At 40.2% G+C, this 19,311-nt stretch overlaps 1 protein-coding gene across 1 annotated transcript; it reads left to right on the top strand.

Moving 5' to 3' along the window:
- Positions 1-7,237: 7,237 nt before the first annotated feature.
- On the top strand, positions 7,238-8,652 carry LOC311016893 (galactose-specific lectin nattectin-like). The gene is made up of 5 exons (XM_084014893.1): positions 7,238-7,252; positions 7,763-7,857; positions 8,032-8,166; positions 8,267-8,378; positions 8,479-8,652. The coding sequence occupies exons 3-5, from the start codon at positions 8,035-8,037 to the stop codon at positions 8,538-8,540; spliced, it is 306 nt and encodes a 101-aa protein (XP_083871019.1). The 5' UTR covers positions 7,238-7,252; positions 7,763-7,857; positions 8,032-8,034; the 3' UTR covers positions 8,541-8,652.
- Positions 8,653-19,311: the final 10,659 nt, after the last annotated feature.

Genomic DNA, 19,311 nt, shown 5'->3' with positions numbered 1-19,311 from the left:
TTTCCTCCGGCGATGAACTCAGAAGGTCAGACTCAGACTGCAGTACGTTCCCGATCCCTGGACTGCTACTCAGGGCAACAAGCGTCTTGTCTGCTCGTAGTGAGTCGGGACGAGATGTGAGCAGGAGAGTGAGCGAGGATTGGATCGGAACATTTAGCCAATAGTAGCCATGCGGACCGGATGGCTAATATTGGCTAACGTTTGGCTCAAGTGAAAAATCATAGACTACAGCTTTAAGTTGAGTAGACTGTGGTGTCCTTTGAAAAAGTCAGGCATGCTCAGTATAAGACAACATCATGTTTGAGTCACATCATTTCATGGTTTATTAATTATTCTTCAAATGTTTGGATTTCATATTCTCTCAAATCAGAATGTAAAAGCTCAAATGATCAGATATCACAGGTAAGGAATGCAAACAGCAGGCAGAGAGGTGAAATAGAACAAAAGGCTTTAATGACGAAGCTGATTGGAAACAGACAGGGAACCAAAAACCTGAGGAAGCAGGCAATGAAAAGATATTGAAAGGGACAGATTTGAAAAACCAGAATGTGAACCCTCTCTCTGGTGAAAACAAGAATACATGGTTACGTTTCAGCAGCTGTGGGGAACGTCAACAGGCCCTGCAAATACTTTTAAATACTTTTACTCCTGCTTTTGGTCTACAGCAACATTGTTGGATTGATCCATCTCGGCATGGCTGTGCCTGCTGCCATGGACTACTACTGTTGATACTATTGCTTCTGTTAATACCACCACTACTGTTAATGCTACTACTACCATACTACCAGCACCAAATGCAGTTGGAACCCAAGGGCCTGGGCTGCACGAGATTTCTGCCTAAAAGCCTATTAAGGCAGTTTTTTCTGGCCACTGTCGCTGTAACGCTTGCCCCTGGGTGATGTTGGGACTTTGAAATTGTGTTGACTCTTGAAATTTTGAGCGTATTCTAGTCCTGCTCAATATTAAGTGTCCTGAGATGACTTCTGTTGTTTGACACTATAAAATTTAATTGAATTGAATTTATCATGTAAGGTGACCTTGGGAGTTTGAAAGGCGCCAACAAATAAAATGTATTATTATTATTATCATTATTATTATTATTATAAAATATACAACACAATCAAATAGAACAAGACTCCTGTTTCCTACACTGAGATGGAAGGGTAAATACAGAGGTGTCAAAAGCAAGGCTAACGGAATCTTCTGTCATATCAATAAGGAAAGAAAACGATAATTCCTCTCAAATGCATTAAAACGAAAGGAACGCGCCTGTTTTAAAAATGTAAGGAGGAGAAAGTACAGATATTTGTTTTAAAATGTAGAGAGATAATTATAAAGTTGTCCAAAAAAGAAACTCAATGACACCGTTATTAAGACTGTGACTTTACTGTTTACTTATCATTTAATTATTTTAATGAATAATTGATTTCACACACAGTTACAGATCAGCCTCTACTGCCGCAGGTAAATGTTCAGTACTGAAAAACCATGAGAAACGGACCTAGAATTAATAATCATACGGATACAGCTCGTAAAAAACCATGAGAAACAGACCCAGAATTAATCATACGGATACAGCTCGTAAAAAACCATGAGAAACGGACCCAGAATTAATCATACAGATACAGCTCATAAAAAGCGACCTGGCAGACGCCTCTCTTGATCAAACTTCATGTGTTTGATTAAGATGATATTGTTTAATTGAAAGGTTTTTGACCGACAACTTGGAGATGATCCACTGAGTCAATTGGCCGGCAGCAGAGTTGTACGTAACACCATTACATGAATTTCTGGTTTAAATGGACAAAATAGCACCCATGTCTGCATGTGTACTTTTGTTGGGACTGGACCCCGGATTTCCAACTAAAATATTATAAACATTATAGGGTAACTTCTTCAATCTGCAACCTATTTCCCCTATAATGAGGTTTTAACAAATTCACATGGCACTGTTGAGTAGCCTTTCTGCGATCAGGCGATACTTGTTTTAGAACTTTGTGCGGACCAGTAAACCTTGCTTGAAAGGGCGAGTTGATAATAAGTAACAGTGTTAAAACCTGGTCTCCAACAGTAAATACACGGCGCTCAGTACGCTGATCAAACAGTCTTTTCATTTTACCTTGTACGGATGACAGGTTTTGTTTAGCCAGCTCTCCAGCTGCATACAGCCTATGCTGAAAACCATTCACAAAATCAATGGGATTTTAAGGAGGTTCTGCTTCCTTCCGCTGATCATAAAGTGGATTCAACGGCGTTGAATCCACGTTACTTCTGCGTTACTTCTCTAGCTGCCAACATCAACCAAGGCAAACCCTCCTCCCAGTCCCCCTCCATTTGAGTACAATAAGCCCGCAACACTTCAATGCTCAACAAAACTCATTTAACTCCAAATGCCATGGGCCAAAAGTCAACAAGGTGCCTCCGGGTCAAAATAAACCCACCGCGAGAGCGCCAATTCCCACTACATATGTCTGCCTAACACAGTCTAACCTACCATTTAAACTCACCCTAGTCTTCATGCAGTGACAATGGTGGGTTCTTACGTACTGAATACAGACAGCGCGGGAAAGCCATCAAATAATGGCTCAAATAAAACCTCCCTGCGGCTAGGGCCGTGCTCCCGAGCAATTGCTCCAGCCAGATTTACTGCAACACTACCAGGAAAAAAACAAACTCGACGAACCCAAATATGACTGCAAGTGATGGGCAGAGGTCATAGGTCATTGTGCAGTTTTGGTAAATTTGTACGGGGTATTTGTCAGGTAAAAAATAATTGTGGAAAATTTAAGCCGATGGTCTAGCACAGACAACACAATTAAATGATTAAACCTTTATCAACACGAGTGACAAATAGATTGCCAGTATAATTGTATTCCTATTGTCCTCTTATGGTATATGTCATTGTTTCCTTATAGCCCCTCTCTCTATTTTATTGTTGTATTTTGGCATTTTGCGTTTGAAAAATGTTGGATAAACATGTTAGGACAAAGTTGAACAAATACATGTTTACCTGCTGTACTTTTTAAGCATGATGATCTGTGACCCAATTTAAGTAAACTGCGGCACTAAAAAGGCATGATATTGGGTGAATTAGACTTAGAAAAATGATGGCAACAAAGTGACAACCAATATTGTTGAATAGATTTAAAGTAACAATGTGCTAAAATATGAGTTGATATCATTTATTTTATTTAGTGAATCTTAATCATTTTTTGCCAGATTCTTAGTAAACCCAGAGTTCACCCAGATAATTATTAAATATTAATACATTTCACCCAGATAATTATTACATATTAATCAATTTCACCCAGATATTTAATAAATATAAATTACTTTTGCTCAGATAATTAGTAAATATAAATCAATTTTCCTTCTGAAATTTATTTGGATTTACTAAATATTTTTGGGCTAATACAACTCATTATTTGGCGTGCTATTACTAAATCCAACACATTTTAACTGTTGCTTCTATTACCATGTACTTGTTTTTTTTTTGTTTAAATTTAGTTCATTTATTCAATACGTTTTAATCAAAGTTGTAGTACTTAAAATCTATTCAATTATATTACGTGTCACTTTGTTGCCATAATTTTTTTAAGTAACCATTGGTCACATTTTTTACGGTGCACTCTTTATACAGATGCTTCCTACTGTTTTAGTAAGTGAGAATGTGTTTAGAGTTTTGAAAAAAGAGGGAATGAGATCTGCCTAGGCTTGCTTAAGGCAGACCTAATGACAGGATGAGTTTCAACCTAGGATAGCCCCAGTAGTCCAGTCGAAGTGGGGGTCGACTTAGTTAGGCAAAGCAGCGACACAAGTGCAACGACACAGTGAGTCCAAATACATTCCAGCCTCCTCCCTTCTCATACCTTCTGATGCCATTGCAGTGATGAGTAGTACTTTCTTTCCATCTTACAAGAAACACACATAAAGACAGCACACAACATAAAAGACTGAAAATTGAATACAGTTGCTGTTATAAGAATTTTGTATAACCCCATGTCTTAAAGTTTTCTTTGTTCAGGTTACAGCTTTAGGTGTTGAACTGTTTATTACTTTAGTATCCCCATGGCTGACCTAAATGTTATCAGAGGCCTGGTAGTCAGGAGTCTGGTTTTGCATGAAGATTAACTGTCAATGACGCGTTATCTCCTTTGCCTTTAAAAGACTCAAGTCACAACACTGATTTAAGCACTTTGTCTGTAGCATCCTCACACGTTGTTGCATTTTAACTGCTCCTCTTGTACAAGATTAAAGTCAGACGACGACTTCTGTGTCCGATCTCCTCATTGGGTGAATTTATTCGTTTACGGACAAATTATTTTAACAGTTGCACCTTTGGCTATATCCGAGACTTTAGAGATGGTTTGGGGTGTGGGACGTCCATGGTCCCCTGCTGTATTTATACACTGTTTATATCTTGTTTAGAGTGTATTTGTTGACCCGCTGCTGTTGTGTCAAAATAATTTCCCAGTCTGGGATAAATAAAGGAATTCTGTTTTGTTCTATTATTCTATGCTGTGGTAAAAATGTTCCTTCACTGCAGGTTTCAGTGTCAGCACAGATCACTCTTTTTGTAAAACCTCAAACAATGTTCCCTAGTTATGGACACACTTGTGATGCATAACAGTGACCACAGGCAGAAGTGAAACACAAATACAGCACAGGAGTCACAGTGAAAATGCGTGATGTAGCAGGTCAGAGCGCATGAGTGAGTTGAAAGTTGATATCAAAGATGGATGGAGACAATCTGAGAGGCAGAGGAGGAAGAGAAACTGTTATAGGCCATGTTCTTTTCATGGAATGACAATGAAGGAAGCAGGAAAAAGACTCCAGATTCTCTGTGGCTCCATAATCCGGAGATTCACAAACGACAACAGCTCGTTGTTTTGGTCATTGATGTTCTGTGTACAGATACTTCCATGGCCGTTTTGACTGCATGTATGTTTGTGTAACTGCATGTTTCTGTCATGAGGGTGGAAGGTCTCCTAGATTCTGATGATGGATCAACCTGATGAAGGTCCTGCAACACTGTAAAGCAATACATTACATCATCCACTTCTCTCCTAAAGAACATCTATTCACCACAACATTCCACCTACCCTCACCATGTCACCTGTCTCAGTTTGATTTATTTGCCAGTCTGTTGTCCGTTTGAATTGTTCTTTGTTTTCTATTTGTGTGAAGCATCCTTGGGTTTCTTAAAAGGCACTATATAAACTACAGGGGCGACTGTGGCTCAGGTGAAGAGCGGGTTGGCCAATGTTCGGAGGGTCGGCGGTTTGTCCCCACTCTTGTCACTGTGTCATGGTCATTGTGTCCTTGGGCAAGACACTTCACCCAGCTAGCCTTGTGTGAAGTGTATGACTGCTGTATGTTTGAGGTTTACCACCACCGGTATGAATGTGTGTGAATGAATAAAGCGTCTTTGGGTTCAGAAAAGCGATATATAAATTGAATTCATTAAAGTTATTACTTTTAGTTTTGCAAAACAAATGAAACAGAATCCTCATAATCAAACTTCCATGAGGTTTGATCAAGAGAGGAGTCAGCCAGTTCACTTTTCCAATTAACATTAGCCTGCATGCAGCGGAGGATGCAACTGTTAAAAATATATATTTTTTTAAAAAAGGATTTCAATAATTTAATTAAAATTAGAAATAACTCATCGCCTGACTTACAAACTACTTGTTTCAGATGTGATAGACTGGTTACCTGTCTGTCTCTACATGTCAGCCCTGTGATAGACTGGTTACCTGTCTGTCTCTACATGTCAGCCCTGTGATAGACTGGTTACCTGTCTGTCTCTACATGTCAGCCCTGTGATAGACTGGTTACCTGTCTGTCTCTACATGTCAGCCCTGTGATAGACTGGTTACCTGTCTGTCTCTACATGTCAGCCCTGTGATAGACTGGTTACCTGTCTGTCTCTACATGTCAGCCCTGTGATAGACTGGTTACCTGTCTGTCTCTACATGTCGGCCCTGTGATAGACTGGTTACCTGTCTGTCTCTACATGTCAGCCCTGTGATAGACTGGTTACCTGTCTGTCTCTACATGTCAGCCCTGTGATAGACTGGTTACCTGTCTGTCTCTACATGTCAGCCCTGTGATAGACTGGTTACCTGTCTGTCTCTACATGTCAGCCCTGTGATAGACTGGTTACCTCTCTGTCTCTACATGTCGGCCCTGTGATAGACTGGTTACCTGTCTGTCTCTACATGTCAGCCCTGTGATAGACTGGTTACCTGTCTGTCTCTACCTCTCCTGTTGGATACAGACAGCATGGTGAGGGAAACAGGGAGCAGTAGAATATGGATTAAATAGTTCTTTTGGAAAGCAGTAACAGAAGCGAGGCAACAGAGAGTCCATTGAGTTTGCAAATGGCAGAGTGTCTTTGCTTGCAGCCTTTGTGGATGTTGGTATGTGGGTCAAAATGGAGTCTACTGGTCAGTGACCAGTTCCTAATGTCATTAGGAAGTGAGGTAAAAAATGAATGACCAGATTACAAATACTCTCTCTGACTTAATTCAAATGTATGTAGCACATGCTGCAGCTTACAGCTAAATGCCGATGGATATTTTGTATTTGAGGAGCATTGTAGGTTTTTCTCTCAAGTCTGAATCCACAGATCGCTCGTTATAAATTACAATAATCAAACAGTATTACTTAATCAGAGAAACACGTTGGCATATGTTTGCTAAGCACACCCAGAGCAGGTCTATAAATGCTAGGCTTCCCTCTCAAAGACGGCCGGCTCGCTGCTACTCCTGCAAGTGCAACCTCAGCTGTTCATCACAACAACGTAAGGCTCTCGTTCCTGTCTTTCATCACAGCAGCATCAGCTGTTATGATTCATATCATTATTACATTTAGTGTTCACATCGAGGGAAAATTCCCCTTTCATATCTAGTTATTTATGTCTTCTGTAAAACATGCAAAATGTAACATTGGTGTAAGAAAAATAAACATTTAGATAATGCATACACTCATCTCTAGGGTTTCATAAATATACTGTCTTTTCACAGATGGGTTCAGGTCTTCATGTCATTGTGCTCCTATGTTTGACCATTGGACTGCAGACTGTGGCAAATGTAAGTATTATGCATACTAACAGATTTAGTTTAGAAAGATGTTTGATGATGTAATATCCATATTTGGTCTTTACAGTAACAACCAGTGCAATAGTGAGTAAGGTGAATAATACATGTAAGTCATGTTTTCTTTTGTTCACAGGTGGCCGGTGCATCAGGTTGGTAATTCTCACAGGCAGGGAGGTGGATGGTCGTAATACAGTAGCTGGCACTTTGTGACTTCAACTAATTCACTTTTCTAAATAGGGTTATGGGGACAAAGTCAAATTCCCTCCTTCTGTGCAACTATTCATTTAAAAGTTTATCCAAAAGTCATTGTTATTTTCAGCAGCCTGAGTTGAACAAATCAAGACGATATCTTCCAAAGTTTGTGTTTTGATCCAGTTTCCTTTCCCTGAGCTGCAGTGGAGGGATAGTAACACAAAGGAGGAATGTTGTACTAAAAATACTTGATTTTGGGGATAGATATCTGAGGTAGTATAGTCACTCTACCAGGGTACCAGTGTGGCATAGAGGAATGCAAAGATAGTGAGTAGTATATTAATAGACACTTGAATACATTTGACCATCTTCATTCAGGTTTTGTAATTAGTAAATATTATTGTAATTCTGCCCCATTTTTGCCATTTCAAACAAATTAATGAATCTTTGTGTCCGTCTCATCAAAGACCAAGTCTGTAAGACCTGCCCTTCTGGTTGGACTCAGTTTGAAGATCACTGTTTCAAGTACTACCGTGGTCCAAAGGACTGGGCTGATGCAGAGGTACTTGATGGAACAATATGAATAATCAAACTCCGTTCATAACGTATGTATGCTTTAAACACGCTTGTTAAAAGAGCCAGTAGAGGAAGCCAAACTCACGTTTTTATCTCTTTCCATCTCTCAATGATTTCCCCTCACTTTCTTTCTGTTTTTCACTTCACACTTTCTTTTTAGCTCATGTGCATGAGCATTGGTGGGAATCTGGCATCAATCCCTAACCAAGGCGTGCTGGACTTCATCAATGAAATGATCCTGACAGTGGATGCGGTAAATAGTGGAACTTGGATTGGAGGCCAGGACGCAACAAAGGTGAGGGATTTAACAAGACATGCAGTTAAACCTTTAAGATGATCCGTGGAGATGCATCAATCAATCCCTTACACTTTATTTGTGTTACACTGTCTTTCAGGAGGGTGTGTTTTTGTGGAGTGATGGCAGCCTGTTTGAATTCACCAGCTGGTCTCCTGGGGAGCCCAACAACTATCGCGGCAAAGAAAACTGTCTGGCGATTAACTCCCAAAGTATGCACCATTTATCTCTTATATTATTACCCGAAAATAATTGTGCTACTGATTGTAATAATCTCTGTATCCCTAATTGTTTGTTACCTTTTAAAAATAGATCTTTTCAACGATGACCATTGTGGTGTCAGGAAACATTATGTCTGTTCGAGGAAGCTGTGAAGATCCCCGTCAAGTGCTGATGATGTCACTTCTATCAGGGTGTCCCGCCTCGATGGCATGACTGGTAGAAGATTTATCGACGGTTTTGATCAATTTCACTTCAGTTGATTCAATAAACGGATACATCCTGTCCTGTCTCACCTCTTGATCACCTGATTTTTACTTTCAAAAAACCCGATCAAAGAGCTTGATCATGGCCATGGGTCTTAACTCACACATTCCATTCTAAGTAACAGCCGTTTGTAAAAAACGAATTTGTTGTTTTCATGTGTGACCAGGTGCTATTCAATATAAGACCCAGAATAAACTGGAACCAGAGACTGCATATAAGGTCATTCCATGCCAACTCAGCCACCCATGTACATGACACCTCTCAGATTTAGCTGAAAAGCGGTGTAAATATGCCTTATGTTACCAAACAAAGGAATCTGAGGTTTCAGGTCAATATCTCAAACGGTTTGCCCGTAGTGTTCATTTGAATTTCAAGTGCCACACCCCTTTCTGACACATTGGAATTTCGCATTTCATATGTTGGCATATTTGGAGGCCCATAACTTCTGTTCTAATAGTGATAGAAGGCTGGAAATTGGTCTGTTAGTTCATTGTAGTTTGTACTACACCTTCTAAAGGATCAACATTCCTTGCTGTTTGGGTGAGAGGTGGTTCACCAAAGTCCTAAAAAAATTTGACGGCATGTGTGATTCTTCACTTTCTGGGTGCGTCTAGCACCCACAAAGTTTGTTCCTTTCTTTTAATGAAATAAAACCTTTTGGACTTCCGGTTCAGACATGGAGTAGTAGTTTGCGTGACACCGGAGCTCCCTCAATTGTAAAAACTCCCCGAAAACTCTTACAAAAAGAAACAGAAACCATACAGACTGAAATGTGAACGGGGAAAGTTAGAATGAGAAGAAAACTCGAGCCGCCCAGACTAAAGACACGGCGAAGGACGAAATGGAGAAACCACTTACTAACCGCAAAGCGGAAGGAGACTGCGAGCATGAATTAATGCACCTGGCTGATCGTGAAGTGGAAAGGGGCTCGGATCTAAAGATTATCAGCAAAAGAGATATGGGATCTTAAAACAGAAATTAAAGATGCATTTCGAGCATTTGGGAAAACACTGAGAAGCGAAGTGAGAAAAGACCTTGATGATTTCAAACAAGACATAAACCAGCAGCTCTCTAAAATCGCCACTGACCAGCAGCTGCAGAGCGGCAGAATTAACGAGGCTGAGTCGCGGATTGAAAAACTGGAGTATTGGGCACAGGAGGCAAACAACGCTCTCATTATATCACTGAAAGAACAAAAATCTCTACAGGTTAAGTTAACCGATTTGGAATCCAGATCGAGGAGAAATAATCTCCGTATTTACGGAGTCGCAGAGGGGGAAGAGGGTGATTCTACCGGACGACTTCAATTTTCAAATTCAAAGAGTGCATCGCTCACTCGCACAGAAGCCTGCAGACGGAGCCCAGCCGAGAGCTATCATTGTACATTTTCTGGAATTCACCACCAAAGAAAGAGTAGAGGTGTGGAAAAAGAAAATACAACTGGGAAATAGAACATTGTCATTCGATCACGACTACGCAACAGAAGTCGTTCTAAAGAGAAAGGAGTACAACGCTATTAAAAGAATCTTGAAGGAAAATGGAATCCGATTCCAGACACCATTCACCAGGATGAGGATCCATTGGAGACGGGGACCCGAACCTACAACAGCGCAGGGGAGGTGAAGGAGGAACTGGAGAAACGCGGGCTCTCGGAGAAGACACCGATGACCGCGACCGCGACCGTGTCCGTGGAGGCGGCGGCTGCGGACGGGACGGAGACACGCCTTCGCTCAGCGATGGAGTGGCAGCACAAAGAGGGACCCCGGAGGAGCTACGCAATAGCAGCGGTACGAGCCAAGGAAAAGTTACAGCAGTTTCAAAGATCTTTGGGGCTACCGATGTTTTCTTATGTTTCCTAAGTGATACAGTGTAACAATGTGAGAATAGCGTCCTTAAATGTAAATGGCTTAAACAACCCAATTAAAAGAGGAAAAGTAATGGCAAAGATGAGAAAAGAAAAAATTCAAGTGATATATTTACAAGAAACGCATCTATCTCAGCAAGAACATGATAAACTGAGGAAATTTGGATTTAAAAAATGCCTTTTACAGCTTAAGAAAGGCCCAAAGAGAGGAGTCGCAATATTAATTTCCAACTCTGTTAATTTTGAGGTTAATAAAGAAATTAGTGACAAAGAGGGGAGGTATGTAATGGTAAGAGGGAAAATGAACAACAATGTAGTTACTTTGGTTAATGTCTATGTGCCACCTAACTCTGATAGAACATTTTTGAAATTACTGCTTGAAATTATAGCCTTGGAAAATGAAGGAATCTTAATATGCGCAGGGGATTTCAATATGATTATGAATGCTCAACTGGACACTAGTAACAACAAGAGAATTAGGACCCATCTATCAAAACTTGTCAGCATCTCTCTTACTGAACTGGGCATGTTTGATGTTTGGAGAGAACTTCATCCATCGGAGAGGGACTATACACACTGCAGTGTTTCCCCTACCATTGTACAGGCCTGGCGGCCCGCCAGGCCAAGGAGACCTGCCGCCAGGCCAAAAAAAAAATCTATATACCAAAAATAAGCCACCTATCAATTCATTCATAAATCAATAATCATTTACATTAGGAGCGCCTCCGCGCAGCACAGCAGACTTCCTCCGCAAGACGCGCGGCCGCAACAATCCTCGCCGCGCGCTCCCGCTACTTTTTTCTTCGTGTACGTTCTTGATGTTGTTCTGATGCCGTTCCGCCTCGTTAAACCACCACGATGTCGCTTTCTACTTTGAAAACACGGAACGTTGACACTGTATTTTGATAAGCTATTGCACTCTTCAGACTCGTGGTGTGAGCGGAACCGGTCCATAGGGTCCATAATATTTATTTTATTACATTACATTATTATTTATTTTTACATAATAAAAATGCCGCTGTGTGTCTCCGTCCAAAACCCGCTGCGCTCGCGCTGCCTGCTCGCACAGATCCGCTCGTGCGCACATGCGCTGATGCAGGTCGAGTGTTGTCGAGAAATATAAGCAGAGACGGCGCTCCTTAAAAACAACATCACGCCATGTGTGTGTAGTATTAGGACGTGATGACGTATGTACAACCGGCCAAAGCCCGTTTGCCCCCCCTCCCCGGGGGGGAGGATTGTTTTTGATAAGATGTGGAACTTTGAGTTAACTGCTGTTGAGTAAACCTATAACTTATATTTTACTTGATAAAATAAGACAATATATGCACTCATATGTCGTTGTAGTGTTTTACAGTATCTGTAGCTATTAATGTGATGCTCATCATTTTCCAGCCATATTTTTCTGGACCCTGATCATTTCCATCAACTGGCACCTTAATAAGTCACTCTCCCCTTGTGATCTTGAATACACTCTGGTTGAACAAAAATGTTGAATGCAAATATAATAATTGCAGAATTGCAGACTGCTTGCTGTGCCACCTGACTTAATCCAACTGCACCAATACACCATCCCACGCGTCTCGTCTGTTTAGGGTTTTTTCGGTGGGTACCACCGGGCCTGAAAAAAATTCTAGGGGAAACACTGCACACTATTCTGCCCCACACTCAGTGTACTCCAGAATAGATTATTTTTTTATGAGCACAATTGACAGATATAGAATAAGGGAGTGTAAGATAGGGATAACTGACTTGTCCGATCATAGTATAATCTACCTCAGTATTCATCTAAATAGGAGAAATAAAAATACACTATGGAGATTAAATGTGAGTTTACTGAATAACCAGGAAACACAGGAGCAAGTTAAGAAAGAGATTAAACGTTGTATAGAGGATAATAAAGACAGCCCAGTGGATTCTACAATATTGTGGGACACGGTTAAAGCAGTAATGAGGGGGAGGTTAATAGCAAGGGCAGCATACCGAAAAAAGATTGGAGAGGAAGATTACAAAGAGTTGATTAAACATTTAAAAACATTGGAACAACAACATAAAGACAACAAAGATGAGTTTTACAACTAATATTCAGTGTGAGACGGCAGATCGATGATATCCTAAAATAAGAAGTTGAGAAAAAATTGAGATTCATTAAACAAACATATGAATCAGGCCCAAAAGCAACTAAATATCTGGCGAGACGACTTAAGGCCCAGCAAGCCCCACACACAATACATAAGATTAGAGACCCTGTAACAAAACAAATATTACTAGACCTCGATGACATAGAAAAGGCCTTTAAAGATTACTACCAAAACTTATATTCCACGCCTATAGCAAAAGAAGAGTACGAAATGAAAGAATTCCTTGACTCTCTGGACTTGCCAGCTATTGGAGAAGAACAAAATAGAAAACTAACTTCCACCATAACTAAGAACGAATTAGATGCTGCAATTAACAGATTAAAACCAAACAAAACACCAGGTAGTGACGGATTCCCTAGTGAATGGTATACAACTTTTAGGGACGAATTATCCCCACTACTTCTGAATTCCTTTAATTCCACCCTGGCAGTGGGCAAACTGCCCCCCTCGTGGAAAGAGGCCATAATTTCAGTTATAAGGAAGGGAAAAACAAGGAATATTGTGAATCCTATAGGCATATTTCAATTCTAAATGTGGACTATAACATTTTTACCTCAATCTCTAAAAGATTAGAAAATGTTATGTCTGACCTGATAGATGAAGATCAATCAGGTTTTATAACAGGCAGGCAGACCCAAGATAATGTTAGACGTGTCTTGCACATAATAGACCAGATCCAAAAACAGGGACTGAGAGCAGTATTGGTGAGCCTTGATGCAGAACAGGCCTTTGACCGCGTCTATCAGAAATTTTTATATCAGGTGCTGGGGAAACTAGGGATTCAGAAACAGATAATACAATGTATCCAAGGCCTCTACCAGGAACCCACAGCGAGGATAAAAATTAATGGACATCTGACCGATAGATTTATTTTACAACAAGGGACTCGTCAAGGATGTTGCCTTAGCCCTACCCTATTCGCAATAATTATTGAACCACTGGCACAAATGATCAGACAGAGTAATGACATGACAGGAATTCATATAGGAACACAGGAACATACCATAGGACTTTTCGCAGATGACGTTATTGTGACTCTCCAAGACCCCGATAGAACATTTCCTATACTGATGTCAATATTAGAGGACTTTGGTAGATACTCAGGTTATAAATTAAACATAGAAAAAACACAAATTCTCACATTTAATTATTCTCCAAGCCAAGAAATTAGAGAACATAACAACAAATTAAATGGAATGCTAAAGTAATTAAATACCTCGGTGTGACATTGACAAAAAATCTCAATAAAATATTTGAAATAAATTATAATCAGATCAATAATAATATAAAGATAGATATTAGGAGGTGGTCAGCCTTCAATATGGAAACACAAAAGAAACACAATTTAGACAATGGGATAAACTTATATCTGCATATATTTGGGCCGGAAAGAAACCAAGGGTTAGACACTTCAGTTAAAAAAAGAGGAGGGTGGGTTGTCCTTGCCTAATCTGAAACAATATTTTTACGCAGCCCAAGTGAAGTTCCTGGTTTGTATTGCCCTCTATATCAGGCAAGATGGAAAGATATAGAGGCCAAGATGGATACCCTTCAAACCCAAGCATTATTAGGGGATATAAGTAAAAAAAGGGATCTACAAATCAATAATGAAATTACTAAACAAATGCTCCATATCTGGAGCAAGATGGTAAAAGAATACAAGATGGAGGGAGATATCAAATTATTAATTTGGCCTGCTTTAGATCCTAAATTCAAACCAGGAATCGTCGACCTTGGATTCAGACAATGGTGGGACAAAGGCATTACAGCACTGTATACGCTAACTCACAAGGGTCACTTAAAAAGTTTTAGAGAATTACAAAAGGAATTTAGACTTGAAAACAAAGACTTCTTCAGATACCTGCAAATAAGAGATTACTATGAGAAAAGAATAAAACCAACATTATCTGAAGAGGGCAACGCAGTGATAGACGTTCTGACTGAAGCTCATAAAAAGATGAATAAAAAAATAATTTCCAAAATATATCAGGGTCTCCAGGAACAGAATGGAAACAACACAGACTACATTAAAGCAAAATGGGAGAAGGAAATAAACATAGAAATATCACAAGAGGATTGGCATACAGCGTGGAGTGCACAGCATTCATCTACAAGTTCAAAGATGTGGAGAGCCTTTGGTTGGAAAATATTGATACGCTTCTTCATTACACCACATACCATACCTCGGACACCATAAAAGTAAACTATCCCAATCACAAGAACAGTGCTGGAGGCTGTGCGGAAACGCAAACGCCAATCACTCTCATATTTTTTTGGTTATGCCATAAAATTCTGGTTCTGTACTTTTGTGTCTTGAGAAATGAAATTATTAATACGAAAGACTGGTATCTGTGTAAAACATTGTTAATTGCCTGTAAAAAAACAATCACTAAGAACTGGTATAATTCAGAGGCACCAAGTATCAATCAGTGGATGGATAAAATTAAAGAAATCCATACAATGGAACGGATGACTTTCTGTCTGAGGTCCAGGGGACCGAACTTGAAATGGGAGAAGTGGACTGCCTACACCAAAAGAACAGAGGACACTATTAGTTAAGCTAAGGACAATTAAAGACACTGGACATGATATAATTAAATTGTTCAACAGAGGAGCCCCCCAATTTGTTTTTGTTTTTTTGTTTTTTTTGTGTGTTTTTTGTTTGTTGTTTGGTATTTTTCTTGTCGGCTTGTTGTTTTTCTTTTCTATCTTAAGTGGAAAACACTAAATAAAAAGTAAGAAAAAAAAAAGAAAAAAAAAGAAATAAAACCTTTGACTATGAAGCTCCATAATATTAATTTTATTCTTCATAATGCACCATTTTGGACATTTTTTCAAGTCTGGAATGTATATCAGGGAGAATTTAGTGATGACAAAGCATGAAAATAGTGGAAATAACTTAGTTTTATGCTCAGTGATGGCAAACAATTAAATATTAAGACTGCTGGCCATTAATTTCCTGAAAAACACAAATTAACCCCTTATCCCCGATGAAAGAGACCCGCCTGCGACAAGCAACTTGCAGCACAAGCATGTCTGCAGGCCACTGATGCAAACCATATTCTGACACCAATGGAGATGTTTCAATCCGCAACAGAAAACAGTAAGAACATTACATTCTTCTTTGTTAGTGCAGAAGATATTAAAAAACACGAGGAAACGTACCAATTGGAGAGACGTTACACCTCAGCCAAAACAATCACTGGAACACGATCGCATCGTTGCTTTATACCCATTTCCAAAAGTAAGATACGGATGAAAAGAATATCACAGGATATAATATTCACAGATATCGATGCAGGAAAACAATCTGATTCAGAACACTTGGATACGGAACACCCGGAGGCAGAACACTCGCAGTCAGATCAGCCACACAAACATCATTGAATGAAGGGTAGTTTAGACAGTTTTTGGCATCCTACTCTGAAAAGCCATTTTTAAACAACTGTGGCCTTCAAATGTTTACAGCAGGGTTTCCCGCAGCGCTTTCCTGTTAAGACAGCCACCTTAACAACAAAGGGCTGCCGCCATCAGGTACCCGAGGTAAATACCTCGGTTAATATTTCCTGGGATTTTTTATAAAAATATTAATTTTACAAAAAAATATGAATATCTAATTCATAGAAAGATCACACATTTTATTAACCGCTACAGCCGACAATCAGGAGTTGTGTTTCTAAAAAAAAAAAAAAAAGGAGTTGTGTTTTTGCATATGAGTCTCATAACTTTAGCCTTACACGTCACGCCGCAGCACATCGCGTCTACCGGCACTGACTGGACATGTTTTGGTTTTGGGGTGAAGAAGAAGAGATTCTCCGCTTGGGATGACCTGAATGAGAAGTAAGGAACGAACATACTTGCCAGTTCGCGCATTTGTCATAATAGTTTTGTTGAAACAAAAAGAAAACACTATTTTGCAGCAGCTGCATGTAGGCTACTTGCCCAAGACAAATTTCAACTCGGGGGACAATAAAGTTTATCTCATCTCATCGTCATCTCATCTCACTAGCTAACGTTAGCTAGTGTAATGTGGGGGACAGCTCTCCATTCCGAAACACTGCTGTTACTGCTGCAGCCGCCGCTTCTGCTGACAGCACGGGGGAGAATAAAAATGTCTTTGCTCGGTGCTTTGGTTGGATTTAGGCTATGAAGAAAGGAGTTGGTTAAGTGTAGTCCAAAGACCAGGTAGAGGCTAGACAGGCTGAAGATTAGACAGCCTTCGTAAATAATAATTTGTTCTCAAATGCTTACCTGGTTAAAATTGAGATGAAAAAAAGCATTTGTCACATTTGCATTAACTGATCATAATTCTGTCTGCCTGTCTGTCCTTTTTATGTACTTTCAGTGAGTTGAACCCTCTGGAGACAGGATCCAGCCAGGCCTTCCAAAAGGTCAATATATACAGTATATGTCAGTGTCAAAAGTTATTAAAAATCCAGTCAACAACATTATCTGATTGTGTATTTGTATAATTGCACAGTTTAAAACACTATTTATTTTGCTAAAAAATAAATATTCTTAAAAATAAAAATAAGTGCTCGCATGGTTTTGTACCTCACTAGTTTCATAACCCTGGTTACGGCCCTGGCTGCCGCCTAAACTAACTAACTAAAAAAAAATATTTATACTAGCGATATTCGCCGCAGTGTTTTCCCTATCATTGTACAGGCAGGAAAAAAATCAATATGCCAAATCAATTCATTCATAAATCAATAATCATTTACATTAGGAGCGCCTCCGCAAGACGCGCGACCACAACAATCCTCGCTGCTATGGCATTATATTTGTGCCACATTTATGAAGGAGCAATAGGGTTGGGCATTGTTTGGATTTTACCGATTCCGATCCCGATCCCGATTCCGATCCTCTGTTTCGATTCCTGTTCTAAACGATTCTCGATTCCGATTCTTTGAGGTGCAGGTCAACAGGTCCAGTGTTGCCACAGTTACTTTGAAAAGTAGTACTCTTGACTTCACTTAACTTAAATAATTGTTTGCATATTGTAATGGCAGTAACATCATTAATGAACATTTTATGAATATTGAACCGGCATTAGAGCAGCAAGGAGTGTTTTTTATGGAAAGGATGAACACAGTCCTCAAGTATGAGCGGCGTGATGACGAAGGGAGGGGGCGGGGCCAGCAAGCAGCGAGACATTTCTCCACTAAACACTCAAGAGAGACTCCGCTCGCATTTCAGCACAGACTGAGTTAGCAGGAGCTCCGTGAAATCGAGAACTCGTCTTGTTTATTCACACGCTGCGCCTTTTCACCGTCAGCGGGCGGGACCTGCTCTTTTAATGTGGTTGTGCCATGCTGTGACTCTAAAGGTTTTTTCAAGTTTGACGTTGTATTCTTGAAAGTAGACAACACACTGTTGTTAACACAGAGTGTACAACGAACCTTTATGTTGCCATCTTTTGCTGAGATGAAGCCGAAATAATGCTTGTATTTCCAGCTGGAAAATGCGTATCTCTCCCCCTCCATTGTTTACGTTTCTGCCGGTAAAGCTGACTACACGCGACCGTCAGTGAAGGTGTCGGCTAACATACACGTCACCCCCGAGACGCAAGAAGAAAGCTTTTTCTTTTTCTTTTTTTTTACCGACAAAAATAGTAACGCACCTTGTATTTAGATAAGTAACTTTAATCTGACTACTGGTTTGGCAATAGTAGCGCGTTAGACAACTCGTTACTGATCATTCTATCGCGGAGTCTCCGCACGCCTGGCGGAGTAAAACAAACAAACTAGTGCGGACGTTGAAGAACCAAAAAAAAAAAGAATCGCAATTCCAACAGCTTCTTAACGGTTCCGGAACCGGAGGTTAGGATCCGGTTCCTATTTGGAACCGGATCTCGATGCCCAACCCTAAGGAGCAATGTGAGATTTTGAGCGCAAAAAAATATATTTTGCGAGCACAGAAATTATATTTTGAAGAGAAATGATACGCGAGCAAAACATAATGTCATTTGAGCAGGCAAAAATATATTACTCTCACTCAGTTTTACTCATGCCCTCTCTCAAACTCTTGCTCGCTGCGCTGCAGACCGCTGCACGCGCGCTCTCAATCTGTACCTTCTGAGCGCGCTCACCTTTGTCTTTACGCTCGCTCAACTTGGCACAAGGTGCGTGTCCACTGGGGCGATTTTAAACACGAGTGGACGCGCCGCTTCCCAGTACTGCACGCTTGGTGGGCTGCCACTAGAGGATGATTGACAGGCGCTCTCCTTCATACAATCACGCGCACACTTCATCGCAGCACCTGATTGGACGATCACTTTCACCGCTGTCCTGTCTGCTCCGGAGTTCACGCAGACCAACATGGCGGCTCGTTTGGAAACTTTCTCTTATTTTACGAAAATAGTTCACCGAAAGGTGTTTCTGAAAACATTTTAAGCGAGAAATAAGCTATGCAGTTGCTGAATCTGTCTTTATTTTAGATCGACAACATTCAGTTTAGAAGATTTTCGCGAGCGTTCGCGAGCGTTCCCGAGGCGGCGAGTCGAGCCCGGCGCCTCTGATTAGCATAAAGTAGATTTGACTTCAACTTTATGCAAATGAGGAGCGGCCAACTCACGCGCCGTCTCTTGTATGGAGGACTAAACATGACTTAAGTATAAATAAATAAATAAATAAATGAATAAATAAATGCTGA

Source organism: Eutrigla gurnardus (genome assembly GCF_963514095.1).
Source record: "Eutrigla gurnardus genome assembly, chromosome: 8".
Taxonomy (NCBI): Eukaryota; Metazoa; Chordata; class Actinopteri; order Perciformes; family Triglidae; genus Eutrigla; species Eutrigla gurnardus.
The sequence above is the reverse complement of the archived record's forward strand: the minus strand, read 5'-3'. Positions and strand labels throughout refer to the sequence as shown.